The sequence below is a fragment of the Aphis gossypii genome, chromosome 3 (genome assembly GCF_020184175.1).
Source record: "Aphis gossypii isolate Hap1 chromosome 3, ASM2018417v2, whole genome shotgun sequence".
In the NCBI taxonomy this organism is placed as follows: domain Eukaryota; kingdom Metazoa; phylum Arthropoda; class Insecta; order Hemiptera; family Aphididae; genus Aphis; species Aphis gossypii.
In genome coordinates this window covers 45,486,373-45,504,030 of record NC_065532.1, presented here as the reverse complement: position 1 = coordinate 45,504,030, position 17,658 = coordinate 45,486,373, and the positions used below count along the sequence as shown (strand labels likewise).

At 30.9% G+C, this 17,658-nt stretch overlaps 2 protein-coding genes across 4 annotated transcripts in view; one reads left to right on the top strand and one right to left on the bottom strand.

The window, feature by feature from the left end:
• The window catches only part of LOC114124535 (uncharacterized), a 239,502-nt gene extending 233,133 nt beyond the window's left edge, over window positions 1-6,369 (top strand). For all 3 annotated transcript variants that reach the window (XM_050202697.1, XM_050202696.1, XM_050202698.1), the window contains exons 12-16: window positions 127-277; window positions 1,133-2,420; window positions 4,748-4,898; window positions 5,850-5,937; window positions 6,014-6,369. In XM_050202697.1, coding sequence (XP_050058654.1) covers window positions 127-277; window positions 1,133-2,420; window positions 4,748-4,898; window positions 5,850-5,937; window positions 6,014-6,100 — 1,765 coding nt within the window. In that variant the 3' untranslated portion in view covers window positions 6,101-6,369. The remainder of the gene's footprint in view (window positions 1-126; window positions 278-1,132; window positions 2,421-4,747; window positions 4,899-5,849; window positions 5,938-6,013) is intronic.
• Window positions 6,370-6,951: 582 nt separating this feature from the next.
• Window positions 6,952-17,640, bottom strand: LOC114124542 (ubiquitin conjugation factor E4 B). The gene is made up of 20 exons (XM_027987829.2): window positions 17,226-17,640; window positions 15,725-15,821; window positions 15,404-15,654; window positions 15,187-15,336; window positions 14,014-14,202; window positions 13,719-13,952; window positions 13,493-13,654; window positions 13,233-13,430; window positions 11,816-12,004; window positions 11,634-11,754; window positions 11,433-11,566; window positions 11,260-11,358; window positions 10,959-11,191; window positions 10,655-10,890; window positions 10,461-10,587; window positions 10,167-10,364; window positions 9,835-10,108; window positions 9,586-9,760; window positions 9,377-9,526; window positions 6,952-7,125 (listed from the first exon to the last, which is right to left on the bottom strand). Exons 1-20 carry the CDS (start codon window positions 17,247-17,249, stop codon window positions 7,049-7,051), a joined length of 3,318 nt encoding a protein of 1,105 aa, XP_027843630.1. The 5' UTR covers window positions 17,250-17,640; the 3' UTR covers window positions 6,952-7,048.
• Between the last annotated feature and the right edge of the window lie 18 nt (window positions 17,641-17,658).

The window sequence follows — 17,658 nt, the reverse complement described above, 5'->3', positions numbered from 1 at the left end:
TGGTATATGGGTAATCGTGAGTTTCAAACAACTCTCGAGATAACAGTTAATATATAGTGCCCTTGAATTCCAAATCGTCTACGAGTGGCAATTTGAATAATATTTCGCTGTTTCACCATTTTTTAGTGCCAGTACGCCGAAACAAACAGATAGCCCGCAATGCACGGGAATTTGCCCTTGCCAGAGAGCCATGACTTGTTGGTCTCATAATAACTGGATGACGATGCCTCCTCGCTGCAGACGAAATCAAACCGACAATCAACAACCAAATTTTACCGTAAGTCGACGTGATGTATAATATATTGCATCGTTTATAAAAATAATTTTCAACACTTACATCTCTTCGTACAAAGTGCGCACACATTTTTTTCACAACAACGCAGATCCTATATACGAGCTTTTTAGTTCATTTCAAACTATACGCGTTACACAAAGTCACTAAATTAAACACGCACCGCGAAGTATACACAAATCGATAAACCGGTGTTTAGACGTTTACCTTCGATTAACGGCGACAGTATTTATACTTTGTTTTTAGTAAACAATCATGATCGTATGCCTTTGTTTACAGCCGTCTAGTAAAATAATAATTTCACTGATTAACATATTCGCGGCACTATGCATTAATTGATTTTTTTTTTTGCTTGTAATCATTTGAAAAAAACATTTCGCTGACGACTGCGATGGTAAATACACAAGTCCAAATCACCATTTAAATGTTATAGCAACTGCGTCATTACCTGCGTATTGAAATATTGCTGCTTAAAAAAATTACGTATCGATTAGAATAAATTATTTATAAGTATATGTACACGACGGCAGTGCAAAAAAATCAAAGTAATCGATATGCACTTAAAACTATACTTACTATAGCTGCTGTATAATCGTATACAGTGGCGTCATTTCGGTTTTCAATAGAAGGGGTAAAAGTTTTTCCCGGCTCAAACATACGTAAAAAACCGATCGGTTTGCTCGCAAACAAATATCTACTTACATTTTATTGAATTCCATTCCCACATCGCTTATTTTATGATTTTAATGTTTTTAAATACATATACTGATTTTTGTATATTAATATCGTTATAACAAAAATATTTTTTCGACTTAAACAAAGGTGATGCGATTTTTGCAGAACAATTGCCAACCCAACGGGGCTATTTACGCGACCGTGGACGTGTCGAAGAAAAAGAAGCACGCGGAACCGCTTCCGGCCGCGCCCACCAGCAGTAACTACATGAACTTGGAACCGACCGGCGTGGACGGTAAACAGCAACAGCCGACCACCGTCGCCCAAAACGGGCGAAAACCGACGACGGACGCGAACTACATGAACTTGGAGTTTAGCGAATCGCTCTGCTACTACGAAAACGCCAAAAACGTGTTGACCAAAGCCAACGCTCTGGCGAACGCGTGCGACAAGTGCGGTCATCAGAAGCGTTGTGGCAGTGGCGGCAGTGGCGGCAGTGGCGGCAGTGGCGGATCCGACGAAAAGGGCGACTACATGACCATGGAACCGGTCAACGGTCGTATGGTGGAAACCAAGCGTAACCTGTTTCCCGGTTACCTGCCGATGTGTCCGACGGCGACCAACAGCAACGGCAACAGCAACAGCAACGGCGGCAAGCAGCAGGACATGTTGAAGAACATATTGAACAGAGGCCTGGCCGAAAAGTCGGCGAGCATACCGAGTCTGAACGAGTACAAATCGGCGGCGGCGTCGGCCAACGGCAACGGTTGGAAAAACCCCGGATCGGCCGACACGCAGCACCGGAGGCGGTCCAGTTCGGCGGACTCGTCCAGGTGCGACGACGACGACGACGACGCGTCGGCGCTGGACCGATCGGGCCGGGGCGCCGTCACCGGTTGTTCGGATCACACGTCGTCCGCCGAAAGCATGACCAGCCAGATCGCGTGCAAACGTCCCGCGACCTCGGCCGGCGGCGGCGGCGGCGCGTCCACCGCGTCCGACGGCAGCGTGGCCGCGGACGACCAGCAGACCGCTCTGGTCCACATCCGCCGGTCGTCCAGCGTGCCGTGCAAGAACAACCGGGACTCGTCCAGTTCCAACGACTCGGGCGTGTCCACCGGTTCGCTGCGGTACCGGGGCGCCGACTTTGCCGAGTTCGAGTTGCCGCTGACCACGGCCATGTCGACGATGCGGCACAGGCGCACCATGGCCGCGGCGGCCACGGCCGCAGCGGCCGGCAACGGCACCGCGGCCGACGGTTCGGCGGCCGAGTGCGGAGGCCACCGCGGCGGCGGCGGCGCGGCCGGCGGTTGCGTGCACGGTTCGCTGCCCAGGCGGTCCAAGTCCACGGACCGGCTCAAGGAGCTCAGCTTCAGGTTCCAAAAGTTCGCGGGCTCCATGAAATCGTCGTCGGCCGGTGCCGAGGTTCCCGTGTGCTTGAAAAAAGATAAAGGTAAGTCGTCCGCGGTCATATACTGTGTCCGTAGTTCGTTTTATTCTTTTTTCCGAGAGTGTTATTCGTAATAATTCTATTCGTTCCAAAGCATCGCCGAATTACTTCAAGGGCGCCATTTGGGGGGGGGGGCAGGGTATACTTTGGCTTTTTCTGTGTCTTGTTGATCTGGATTAATATAGACCATTTTACCAATAGGTATATTATTGTACTGTTTTCAAAATCATTATATAGTTGACACATACAATTTCTTGTTTTTATTAATATCTAACTATTTATTAAAAATTATAAAAGATAAGAATAGCGTTAACGTATTATTTGTATTTATAAAACTGCGATTAAAAAAACACACGCACAAATTATATCTGTATTTACAATTTTTAAGAAACAGCAGTGGCCTAACAAAAATAAAAAAATTGGCCTGCTTAAATTTTGGCACCCCTACTATAAAACTCAAATGGCGCCACTGAATTACTTATTGGAGTACTTTGATTATATTATATAAAAAAAAAAAACGAAATTTAGACGAGTATAGTTAATTATATTTATGAGTGTTTTAAGTTAAGACGAGCAGAGTTGAGTGGTGGCACGAGTGAGGCCACTTCAAAACGTCGGTCCTTTGCTTCATTCGTCTAAAACGTAAATACGTCTTGTTCGACTAATTAACTATACTCGCCCGAAATTATCCGTAAAGAAATAATACTCCGCATAATTTTATGCGTCGCGATATGACATTAAAAATGTATGATCTCGTTAAAAGAAGTAAAAACTTAAAAAGTTAGATCAATAAAAGAGATTTTCGAAAGCGTTAGGTACTAGTTTTTGAAATAATAATTTTTTCCACACTTGCAGAATTAACTCAATTCCCGAAAAACCTTATTATATTTTATACGTTAATATTGGCAACAGAAATAGAGCTTTATCGACTGTGTGAACTTTTAAGTACAATAATGAAATCCGCTTTCGATTAAAAATAATCAGTTTAGAGAACTTCGTAGCTATAAAATGAAACGTTTTGCTTCGATCTGGATAATATTGTATGTTCTGATGTAGAACTGATTTGTAAAAGTAAATTTTACATTATTTACTTAAAAATTAATACTCAATAGGGTTAGATTTATGGAAATAATGCGTTTCGTGTTATTTGTAAATAGTTCGTTTTTATACATTTGCATCGAAGAAAAAAAATAGTTACGTTTTTAATAATTCACATTGACATAATAAATAGTATATTTTTCATTGTCACTCCATTTTTATAAATACTCAGATCAGTGATCAATGTAGAGAATAAGACACATCGCGCATATACATTATTAATGAAAGATAACGAAATTAAAATACAAACTATTTGAGAAATAAATTGAATTAGAATAATTAAAATCTCAAAACGATAGATTTTAAAACGCATAAGATTCGAAATATGTAACGTAATAAATCGCTTAAATCTTATGGTAACTCATTTCACTCCCTTTTTATATTATCTCGGTGTCTGGCGTCTGCGTACCACCGTTGAGTCCATTTTATCGAAACAAATATTAAAAGTATGATATATTTTTTAATACGTTTCAATTTTAAACCACGCGGCGTTATGGATAGGCTATTTAGCTACACAGCTGACAGGAGTCTGTTTTCCAGTCTCGTAAATTCCTTTAATTCATCATAAAAATAATGTAGATAGTTGCGCAACGATAATTTATTTCGTCCACATAAATCGACTGAATACAATTCCAGAAAACCGTTTTCAAAACATCAACTTAATCAAACTTACTGTTTCACAATGAACGTCATATTGTACACATAATATAATTGGTGGACTTTGCACAACTTAAACCAGGAAATAAATATAATTCATGAAGTATACGAAATCGTCTGAACCGAAAGACGGTTTATTATCGTTTCGGACTTTGGGCCGACCATACTATAAGAATGGCTTTTTTTCTTTAAACGATCGTAACCTAACTGTATCTTAAATAGTTATTTGAAAGGTAGGTTACTACCTATAAGCAAGAAGACTGTATTCTCAGAGAGAGAGCGAGAGACCTTATTTATTATTTTAAGTTCTCTGCCTCGGTTCCGTTCGTATTATAAAAACATTATACAGTCAAATATGTAACAATATAATATAGCAGTAAACAATAATAATTCAGATTGGGTTCTTAAACTTTCAAACATGTATAAGACTAAAATTTACCTTTTTTAAAACTCGCCAAAAATATAAAACCATCTCGAACAGTCTCCAATCCCGAATGCGACAGCAGATTATTTTTAATTTTTTTTTTTTCTAAGTCTGTTCAATCGCTAATGGTAATTATCTTCGTCGGTTGCAGGATGTAACGTGCACGCGGAAGGAAACTCGGCCGTGCCGTTTTTGGACTCTCAGAGCACGAGCAGCTACACGTCGGACATGAGCGACTATATCGAGACGCTGTCGTTGTCCTCACACAGTTCGTCGGACACCACCAACAACGAAAACCAGAGGTAAGCGTGTCGCTGATCCGACGTTTTCGAGATCCTTGATTTGGTGATCTCGCTTGCAATATCATCATTAAGGCTAGAGGTCGGAACTTTAAAGATTTATTTACGTATTTGTTAGGATTCTATGCGAGTAAATGAGAGGAAGACCTCTTTACGACCCATACAGCATATTTACGTTGAATCGAAAAATAACATTTTTGATAAACCGTAGACCCAATTTAAACATAATATATATTTTATACTACTTATAGTTCGCTGTAAAATTTTTAAATACGATGTGTTTTTCTGTTTTTTTTTTTCGTACCGATTAATTTAGTATAACTAAAGACCCATGTGGAAATGTACGCCCTTTTATAGACACTTTACAACAATATTATACTTTGTTGGTTTGGTTCAAATAAGTTTACAGTGCGTGCCTCGCGTACTGGCGATTAACGTAAGCACAGTCATTTTCATATTATAGAGATAGGACAACCATCACATGTTATAGTTATAAGAATCTATACGCGTCAAGATTTAGAAAAATTAATAAAACAACAAATCAATGGATTAGTTATCGATTCTCGGAAGCGCATTAACATTATTAACATACAATATTACATTGTATAATTGAATAATATTACGTAAAATGTTTAAATGTTTTACTAAAATCAATAAACCATTATTATTGTTATTAAATGTTTTATACGCACGTGGTACCAAACTAGGTTTTACTTTTCGTAGTGGCATTAAATGTTCCGTAGATAGTGGTAAAATTATATAAATCTGTTTCCCGTTGAATCCGTGTACTAGGAACCATACGGCTTTATATCGTATTACATATTAATACCTATCTTGTATTTTAAGTAAATATTATTCCGATCTCGAATCATTATGAATATAAATTACTCTATCGATTATTATTATTATAATATTCAGCATATTCAGTATATTACCTGTGTGTTCTTTGTATAGGTGCGGTAGACAGGCCAAAACTACGTTAAAACCGAGGTCCGGCAAGGAATACCATCAGATCGGATTTTTTCTAGACGGCGACCTGAAGGTGAATAATATTACAATATTAAATAACTGAATATGGTTTAATGAATCTTGATAATCAAATGTAATGTCAACTATAGGTCAAATCCGACATACCACCAGTTCCTGAAAAGACGGAAACACCTTCACCTAGATATGCCACGGCTCAAGAGAGCAACGTCGTCTGATTGAACACTAGGAGAAATAGTGTATCCGAGAAAGATGTTATACGATTATTTTTTCCACTCCCCATAACATGCATTTGACTTTTTACAGAAAAGACAAGGACGGGAAAACAATGATTGAATTAAACTGTACATTATTAAAATTTACTGAAAATAACATATCACAACATGTATAAATATTAAATACTACTGTAATAATATACTTAAATAATAATAATGTAATTTTAAAGTGTTGAATTTAAGACTGCCAACTCAAAAAAAAATGTACTTTACATACAAAAAAAAAATATTTATGTATTTATACATTTATGAAATGAAATATTATATAATATATTTATTATATTTATTAAAATAATGGTTTAGTCTAATAAGAACTAGTCATCTATAGTCAATTTAAATTTTGTAGTGGATTATTTCCCTTAGTAAATACTGTATATGTATAAATATTTAACTAATAATAATAAAAAACATTTTATCATAGTTTATATTCTTAAATTATTTACAATATAAGTATAAGTACGTTTGAAAATTTTGTACAATTTTTTTTAAATCAAATAATTATACAAAAAGAAAAAATTGTCAATACATTTTTTACAAATCATAATAAACTTATAGATAACTTTATTTAAATTTGTGCGTGTACGATTTATCAACAATTATATCTTCATAAATATAAATCTTAGATCCACCAAACTACTTTTAAATTAATCAATTAATACATATGTTATGATACGTATGATTTTATATAATATACATATAATTTATGGATTTTATATGTATTATCTTAGTCTTTTATTAGTGTTAAGAACACATTCTTTTATCACATAAATAAATAGTATAAATAAAACTAAAGGTAAATATTAAAAAGTGATTTTACTTGGATACATTATATTAAATTTAACATTATTTCGTTCTTAATTATTATTAATATTTCACTAAATATTTGTTTCCTTATTGTTGAGGTTTTTGAGATAATGCTTTTAGTTTTTCAATTTTCCATTTTTGAATTTTATCTTTCAAGTCCGTAGCTGTAATTAAAAATAATAAATTGTAAAATTGATTTTTAAAGCTCTAAAAATTTATATAGATGGAATTTAAATATATTACTATTATTATTACCTTTTTTTTGTGGGGGCCTGGGGAATAGATTATAAAATTGTTTGCATTTAAAAAAAACAATAATTCGTAAACCATAATACTACACAGCAGTACAATACTCTATATATTATATTTTGTCAACATATTAAAAAGCATAAAACATAAAAAATATACATTCAGTACAACCAATTTTGTGTTTTTGGCTCCGAAGAGTGAAGAGTGACCTCTAATCAAATTTAAAGGTTATATATTATATGATCTGTTTTAGAGCATAGGATTTTGTGATATTTTAATTTTTAAATTACATTTTACAATTATAAACTGCTTAAAAATTTTAATTATTGTGTCATGTTTTCTTTAAGCACATATATTTTATATTATAATTTTGTAACAACCATAGCTCTGACATAATATTATACATTTCCAATTAATTTAAAGTACCTCTATTGTACTATTGCCAACTTAATTTATAGCTAAAACTTAATAGTAGGATGATTAAATGAATTGGCTCAGAGCCTACTGAAAAGAGAATTAACTTTCTTTTAAATTATAATAAATTTAAAAACTTATAACTATCAAAAAGATTATTGATTTATCTGAATATTATAATTCCTAAAAAAAAAAACAGTGTATCTTGTACACAACAGAAAACACTAAGTTTTAGGCAAGGGAAATAATAAAACAATTTTGAAATACATTAAGAAGACCAACTAGCTTAATAAAATAAAACCATAATAGGAGAAAAATAATTAATATATTATGAGTTTTTGTCTGCTAAAAAATTAATAAAAAACATAGTTATTTAATATCCAAAAAAATATTTGTGTTCAATTCACAAAATAACAAAATATATTTCTCTAAATATAGCACATACATTTCTAATATTAGGGTATCTTATAACTTGAATCATGATCAATACTAACAAATTATCTTTATAAAAAAATAATAAACCAAACCCTCTGCTCTCTTGTTAGTATGTTCAATGTACGTCTATAAAAAATGGTTTTAACAACCAGGAAAATTTATTGTTGAAAGCAGCATAGAACACAACAAAAGTATTTTTTATTTGAAAGAGCGTTCAATTATTCTAAGACAAATAGTACAGGATAAATATTTCTCTTCACTTCTTAATTAATGAATTATGAAGAATTTTAAAAAGATATGTGATGTCATTGGGCCCATCGTAATTGCCTATCACAGTGTTTTTCAACCTTTTTAGTGCCGTGACCCCCAAAATAGATAAAAAAAAATGGTAAATCACTTTGAGACCCTCCTATATTAAGTACAAATTTGAACAATAAAAATATCATATCATTAACCAATTAACCAAAGAAAATATACCATTTATAAATACCATGTATGTATATTACTTAATTTAAATATGTTACAGGTATAAGTATTTTTTTATTCAATAAAAAATTTTAAATAAAAATGTTCATTTTGTAAATTAGTGTTTTATTATTTTTTTTTATGTATACCCTTAGTTAAAGTGATCGCGACCCCCAGGTTGAGAAACGCTGGCCTATCTTATACGTGTAAAAATTACTTGTTTTACACAACAATTATTTACCTACCTAAAAATTTTATTTTTTGAAATTAATTCTACATATAAATATGCGATTTTATGTGTTTAAAGCGATAAAAGTATCAAGAATTTCAATATTAAGTTTAGTTTTTTAAGTATTAAAAATCTTAAAAGAAATATTTTTGTTGAGCAGAACATCATGGATTGAGATAAAAAACTAAATGTTATATTGAAATTCTGATACTTTTATCATCTTAACCACATAAAATCACAATTATACGTAATATAAATTTCAAAAATAAAATGTTTAGGTAGGTAAATTGTTGTATAAAGAGTAATTTTTACATGTATAAGATGGGCAATTATGATGAGACGGGCCTAATGACATGACACGGCTATTCTAAATTTTTCAATATCACTTAAAGTAATAATTTTTTACATTAGACATAGATTCTATACCTAAAACATTAAAATAGTAGGCAAGTGTTCAAGACTGACATATTTTGATAACTTAAACCTGTGCTTTATGTAAAAACCAATGTCAAAATAATCTATTTTCACAGTTTATGAATAATATTATTAATTTTATGACTCAGTTTTTAAATAAATATTGGCAATGTAGATTATTAATCATTGAATTAATTTAATAACATTACCAGGAGTTAAATCATCTTCACTTAACGGTTGTCGGTTAAATGGATCTGTTTGTGAATTTAATAAATGACGAATTATAACTGGTCGATCCATGACTTTTCCACTACTTGGTAATGTTACTGGATCATCCATCAGAGTGTCCATCAATGGATCTGAAATTTTAGAATATTAAAGGGTATATTAAAACTTAACATAATATTTTCTATTAAACCTCTAAATTCATCTGGAGCATCATTGAAATCAACTTCTTTTTTAATATTCTGAACAGATATTTCATTTGCCTTAATAGCCAAACTTTGAAATTGCATCGCTTCTATTTTTGATGAATTTAAAACTCTCAACATTCGGTTTGCTGCATCTTCAAACAACTCTATTCTAAATGATCGCTAAATTTCAAAGAATCATTAGTTAAGTACTCAAAAAAAAAAAAAAAAAAAATGATTGGTAATTAGAAAATTACCTCATCAGCAGCAATAGCTGCAGCAAACTCTTCACAGTCCAAATGTAAGTAAATGTCAATTAATTGCTTAAGCAACCTCCTAGGCTCCCAACCATAATTTTCTGGTGTTTTAACTTTTAAATTTTTACATTTAGGACCACATAATTGCTGTAAATTGAAATTCAACATTGCTGTAAGCCGATTAACTAATTCAGGTCGCATAAATGGTTCTTTGATAGCCTTTGTAAGATAATGGAACATATCTACAGTCTCTTGTGCCAAAGTTAAATAGGAACTAAAAAATCATAATAACATGAATAGAATACTTTAAAACTGAAACAATTTTCACAAACCGGCATTGTCGTTCATCAGCAGAAAGTTGTCTATTTCGAGATTGCTGAATATCATCAGATAGATTATTCCAAGTGACCGTATCTGCCATTTGTTCTTGTACTTCATGAATACGCTTTAACGACTCCAAACTCTCATCCAGCAAAAACGTAGTGTCATTTATCAACATATTCACAAATTTTACGAATTGTATTCCAGTCCTACCATAAGATTAATAATTAATTAACATAATTAAAAAAAAAAAATTTAATATTGATAAGCACACAATTAACAGTTGTACTTTTACATTGACGTACTTGGATTCTGCAATCACTGAACTTCTGTGCATAGGGCTTTCCCACATACTTTTGAGGATTAAACTAATATGGTAACGTATAGTAAACTTATCATAAAACTCAGAACTAGCTCCAGTAGATTCAATTACTACATCAAGAAAAATAAATTAACGAAAAAAGAACACTTTTATATTAATATATAACCACTAAAATACCTGTATAAAACTTCATTAGAGCAGAAGGAAGGTGAGAGATTGAAAGTGGATGACTCATCATCATATTATTCAAAACTTCGGTCTTTGGCTGAATACTTGGATTTAATACGAATAAAACTTCAATAAGTTTTGCTATGAGATAAGGATTTTTAAAAGCAGCCGGAGAACAAATACAAACAAGAATCCATGTTAACAATTTATCAAAGAACTTGAAGTCAATGGCTTTGGGAGCATATCTAAAATCAAATTACAATATCATATAATTGAGCCTCATAATACACTTAATTTCTATTAAATCACTTACTGCAGGATGAATAATAGGAAGTCTGCTATATCTTCAACAAACCACTCTGGAGTAGCAGCTAATATAATTGGAACTTCATCAGGAAACTTTATTTCAGTATTTGGTACAAAAGGGTAACCTTGATGAATAGACAGCATGAATTCAGCAACCGTTGAATAAAATACAATACAACGTGTTATAAAAGATGGATCATATAATACTATTTCTCCACATGATTTGCTTTTTAATAATTTCTACAAAATCATGAATGGTAAATGTTATGTTAGTATCAATTACATACAAAATAAAAATGCTATGTTACCTTTAGCTGCAATCTCCATTTTTTCATTAATTCTTTATTTCTTGCAGCTATTTGAGGACTATGCTTCCATTCAGATTCTGAATTTGCTATTTCGTCAATCTACAACATTTATTAAAACAAAGCATAAAGTTATTCAATTAACATCGTTAAAAATAATAATTAATAATACTAACCAATTTTTGGAGATCTCTTACAGTTCTATACCTCCTAGTATGTTTAGTGAAAGCTGGTATTAAAGCCACATGATGACAATATAATGTTAAAAACCAACATCGAGTGGAAAACTTTACATCTGTAAGAGGTTTTACTAAAAAAAACAAATAAAATAAATTATAATATATTCAATGATTTATATCTGTTATTTGTAAACATACATGTTGAGATCCATTCAGCAGCTTCTTGAGATGTAAATTTCAGTCTTGTATCTGATGATAAATCAATTAATGAATGTTTGGAATTAAACATGTACATTGGATCTACTTTATCCAATTTGATCTAAAAAATACAACCTTATGTAAAATAACTGATAGAATTTAGTAAATACTTCATTAATTACCTTTACTGATAACTCTTGTAAAGCAGTTAATAAATTCAACATAAAACCATCACCAGCAATTGTTCGCTCATCTACACGCATTTTGCAACGTTTCTCATTATATACCAACATTTTAGAAATATAATCCAATGTTGTATCTCGTGAACACGAATTTACAACCAAATTATATATAATTTTGTTCAATTCATTCTAAAAAATAATAATTCCAAGTATATTATTTAATTTTTATAAATGTATATTAAATCAGCTATGGATAAAAGATTTGTAGCTACTTAATGACAAATAACTTAATAGTAACAAGTTAAAAATAAGTGACTTCGATATCACCTTGCTTTAAGTATACCAAAGCCAGATTGCATGAAAAATTGAATAATTTAATGGACTAATCATTAGCTACTAATGCAAACCAGCATCAGTTCCTATATGTTAATATAATATCTATAATGAACTACACAATGTATAAACTTGTCATGTGCTATTGATTATATATTAGAAATAATCTAGACGAATTACCTCGAGTATTAAAATATATGAACAAGCAATTTGGATAATAATGATAAGGTAATTTCAAACTGTTCATTTCTGCAAAAATTAATAATTTCCACAGTTGTATTCTACATAATTAGGTATTAAAAATAAAAATTATCACTTTGATATTTTTAAAAAACAAAATTGCTTTTTTCTTTAAAATAATAAAATTAATACAAGTTGTTCATGAATTAAAAAATAAAGCTTTCATTACAAATATGAATATTCATTTTGACAATAATTTATTTCTACTACACTAGCATAAAAAAATTAGTCATAACACTTAAGGTATTATTGTATTAGTATATAAGAAATGTTTAAATAATAGCAAACTTACTGAAAATTATGTAGAAAAATAATCTATAACAGTGGTTGTCAACCTTTTTAGTTACAAGGCTACTTTTCATTTTTAAATAAAATATACGGCTTCCAAATATGTATGTAACCGTAGTGCAAATTATATAATGAATACAAAGCAGTGTGTTTCATAACTGATATATTAGGGGCAAATCATTGAGTACTTGTAAATATTAATCGAAGTATGCCATTATACTCGATATCGCGAACACATAAATAGACCTAATTCAGTCACACACAAACGTGCGTGCACAATATATATTAATGTGCGAACTTAACAGCCTCAAAAAAAATACAACAAAAACTATATTATATTACAATTTCATTTTTAGTTTCTACTGCAACGCGGCTCTTTTGATAATAACTGACGATACATCTGGGAGCCGCGATACACAGATTGAAAACCACTGGTCTAGAAGAATTAATTTTTTTTTAGAACAACCCTCATAATATGACCAATCATTTAAATAATAAAAAAAATAAAACTAATGTATAATTAAAATCTTAACATTTTACTAATTTAATTACTTACACGAGTAGTTTGTAATTCTTGTCTAAGAGTTCCAATTAACCCAGTTTTGTCTGATAATGAAGTAAAATTTAATAATTTGTCAATTACTTTAGGGTCATCTTCGGCAAATAATGAAACTGAAAGAAACGGTCCTAAATATGAAGTATAAGATAGTTCACGACCAATATTTGTAGTTACTTGTTCTGGCATAAACTCTTTCTAAAAATATCGACATACATTTTTTTAAATGATACTTATTTAGAAACTTTTAACCGACTTACTGATTTAGCTATTAAAGTGCATATAGGTAAAGTATTTTTGGATGCAAACAAAGGTAATGAAGTAAGTTCATTAAGCACTTCAATGGGTTTACGATGTGTAGAACCAACAAAACTAGCATTTCGCATAAGACGGTATAAATGTTGTATTATTGGATTAAAAATCTAAAAAAAAAAAAGAAGTATAATTTTTGTATAAATAAAATTAATTTAAATACTGTTTACTAACTTTTTCCATTAAGTCTTGATTCATAGCCGCACGATTCAACATTTCATTCATAAAGCCTCTAGGCACTTTTCCTTTCAACAAAAATTGTGTAATGGGCGTGTACATATATGGTATAGTATGAGCCCAATCTCTGTCATCCATGAGCCATTCATTAGTAAGCAACAATATACAATGATTTATGCATTGTGTACGTAAATTGGTCAATACTGATGAAACTCTAGGGGTACTACTCCTCTATAAAAGATAAAAGTAGTAGGTAAATTAATACAAACAATGAGTTAAAAAATATTTTTACTTTAGGATATTGACGTTTCTCTTCTTCAATACGATCATAGCAATCAAACAAATATTTTAATCCTGTAGCTGTATATGAAATTTCAAAATGGTCTACGTCAAATACAGTATATCTATCATTGGGCTGAAGAATCTTGCATTTCATTCCAAGTACGGCAATAGCTTCTTGAATAGCCATGCTTATAATATTCTAAAATATATTAATAAAAATCAAATACAAAGTAATACACATTAGATACTAATCTTTAATAAATTAATAGAAAACATATACATAATTATTTTATTTTCAATCTTTAATTCTTAAATTATTTGCTTTAATTTTGCATTTTTGTAAGATTAACACAGTAAAATGATTTAACTCATCTTAATATAAGGTGCGGTCAACCATAGCATACAGAAGCAAAAGACTATATTTGACAACTGATTTGCAAGGGAGCATGATTCTGACCAAACAGATCTCCACTATCATCACTTGAGGTTACTCTTATTTGAGAAAGAGTTCATACTTTAGAATAGCAGATTCTCAATTTGAGTTTTAACAAAAATTTTTTTAGAGTTGTGCCAATCAAGGTTGTAACCAGAAAAATATTTTTTTGGATGAGGGGAGGGGGTAAAGTATAATATGTTATATTATGTAATAAAACATGAAATTCTAACTATTCAATCTTATTTCAAAAAAATTTCAGGGGGGGGGGTTGAACCCTAACCCCCACCCTGGCTATGGCCTTGGTGCCAATACATAATAATTATTATACACATCATAATAAAAGGGTTGCCAAAAAATCTAGGTGATATTGTACAGGGTTAACGCTTCAAAAAAATTGAGAACTGCTGCTTTACACTATAATAAACCACTCATTAAAATAACAGAAAAAAAAATTATTTAATAATTATACCTATAAATTTTCTAATTATTTAATTGATTCCTATTATCATTATTTATAATACATCAATTTAAAATTGATACTTTTTTTTCTTTTGGAGAATGACTAATGGCTGATCTAATTAAAATATTGGTATCCATTAAAGTTTCCTATTATAATGCGCAATAACAAATAATACGTATACACAATGCAATAAAGCAAATTTCACCAAAATTATCTTTTTAGATTTTTTAATTTTTATATATTTATATAATTTACTATCAGTAAATAGTCAGGTAAATCATACATACTGGTATTTCAAAAGACTCATAATTTTGCTTTTTTTCATTTTCCATATAAGCGGCTAATTCTGGTAAAAATAAATCTTTACTTTCATCACTCCAAGATACATCCAACACTTTTAAAACGATAACAAAAGTTATATCTTCTTTAGGAATATTCTAAAAATATAAATACATATTATATAATTATAACAGACCATAGAAACATTTTATTTTAAAAAATTACCACTGGTAATTCCAATGGTCTTTTTCTTGTGATGCTTTCTTGAAAATTAGATTCCTTAATTTCATCAACTTCCATATTTTCAAAGCCTGAATCTTCTTCTGGGGCAATAATTGTGGATGGTCCAGGGGTTTTGGTAGAAGAAATAATATTATTTTTAATCTCCACATTAGTACTGCTATTTTCAACTTCCATGGGTAAATCTTTTGACTCGGTTTTAATCTGCTGTGTTGCAAATGTTATTTTTGTGGGCACTGCAATAAGTAAAAAAAAAAATAGTATATTTTAGAATAATTTAAATAGTACTCAAATAATTGATGTTACATTGTGGAATTTGCTGTGGAATAACATCAGACACTGTTGGTGTTGGAACTCTTGTTGTATTTACATTAGCTAAACGTGCTAAGCGACGTCTCCTTATCTGTAACAAAAAATAATAATGGTTTTAAACACAGCTACCAATAGCAAGAAAGCAACATCTACTTAACCATAGCTAATCAATCAATTTATTCAATTTTTTCAGCCTAATATTGTTATGAAAAAAAAAACTGTTAATAAAATTACATACCACAATGAAAAATAAATACGTAATTTTATAAATCAATAATACATTCTAGTTGTTAAAAAATATAACTAGCCTATAATACAAATTAATAACTACCAACAGTCAATTTCACTTACAAACAGTTATATTTAAATTGTTAAAATATTTGTTTGATTATATTTAATTCCCTTCTTGTGACTATGACCTTATGTAATAATTATCGTGATTAGGTATTGATCAGTATCATAAAATACTTATTTAATTGCTATAATTAGGTTATTATAGATGCCTATGCAATATGAGCCTTTTATAAAAAATCCATTATACATAAATAAGAACTTTTACTTAAAAATGTTTAATTTGTTCGATGTAAATAAAAAGTGATAAAAAGCTTTGAAATGTTCTTATACAATTATATTTATATTCAACAGATATTATCTAATATGCTTATCGTAAATTATGATTTATTTTTCAAACAATATAGGAAATTTATTATTGGGTTTATTTTATTATTATATAAACAATTACTCACAGTAAATACTTGTAGAATAATCAGTGTTGAAAATAACACACATTTCAATAATAGAATTTATTCTTAAGTTCTGTTATAATGTAATAGTGGACTTAAGGTCTAAAATATTTTAAACATCTATATAGTTTATAAATTTATTATAATACTCTTAGTACCTACATAGATAAATTCATAAACTGTTGAAACATTAGTGATGATAAATTACATTACTCTTTATAAAGGTACCCACACACTGCAGTGGTAACGTTAAAATGAGTCCAGACACAATTTTACTGTCGCCGGCGATACAAAAGAATTTTACAGCCACCGCTACAGTGTGTGGGAACCTTAAGGGTCTCTATTAATATGTTAACATAAAATAATTTACATTTATACAACATGGAGTCAAAAAAAAGTTAATTTAATATTTGACATAATATTATATATATTATATTATACTATTAACTATAGTGAATCAAATAGCGCAAAGGGGAAATAGACTTCAATTATGATAAAAGAGTAAACTTCTAATGGTCAGATATCAAGCAGTAATTTTGAAATATACCTAGTACTCAACAATTGTTTTGAGTAATAATTTTAATATCATGCAAGTTTGGCACTAAAAATGTTTTATGTCCAATATCAAATTCGTGCACATATTACGTACCACTTCATAAATCATTTATGTGCACTATGCATACTGTGGTGTATGTATCTATTGCTGTTGGTTAAAATACAAACAATTTAATACCGTATCAATTATTTCTTACCTCTTCGGGAGTTAAGCCACTCATAGCTATGTGTTTATTGACTTCCTATAGTTTAATGTTTTGTCTTTATGTCGATGATGAATAACAAAGCACCGACAATGGCTAATAATGGGAACAACGTGTAAGGTCGAACGAGTCTACGGTACAAAGCGTACTAAGTGTGGCGTAGATGGATGTTTTGTGAGCAAACACTCAACACTGCTAACTGCAAAGCCGTGGTGGATGACTAGGTTTTAAAAAATAAACGAAACTTATAAAAGCGTCAAAGAAAAATACTAATCATCGCAAACAGTGTCTCACTGTCTCGCCAAAACAGATGTTTTAACAAGCGCTGTTCGGCTGGGAAAGTAGTGACTATGAAGAAGGGGGCTGACTTCGAAGAGTCGCCAGACTCAGAGTGCAGTGTAATGATGAGGTCACTGACTCAATCTGC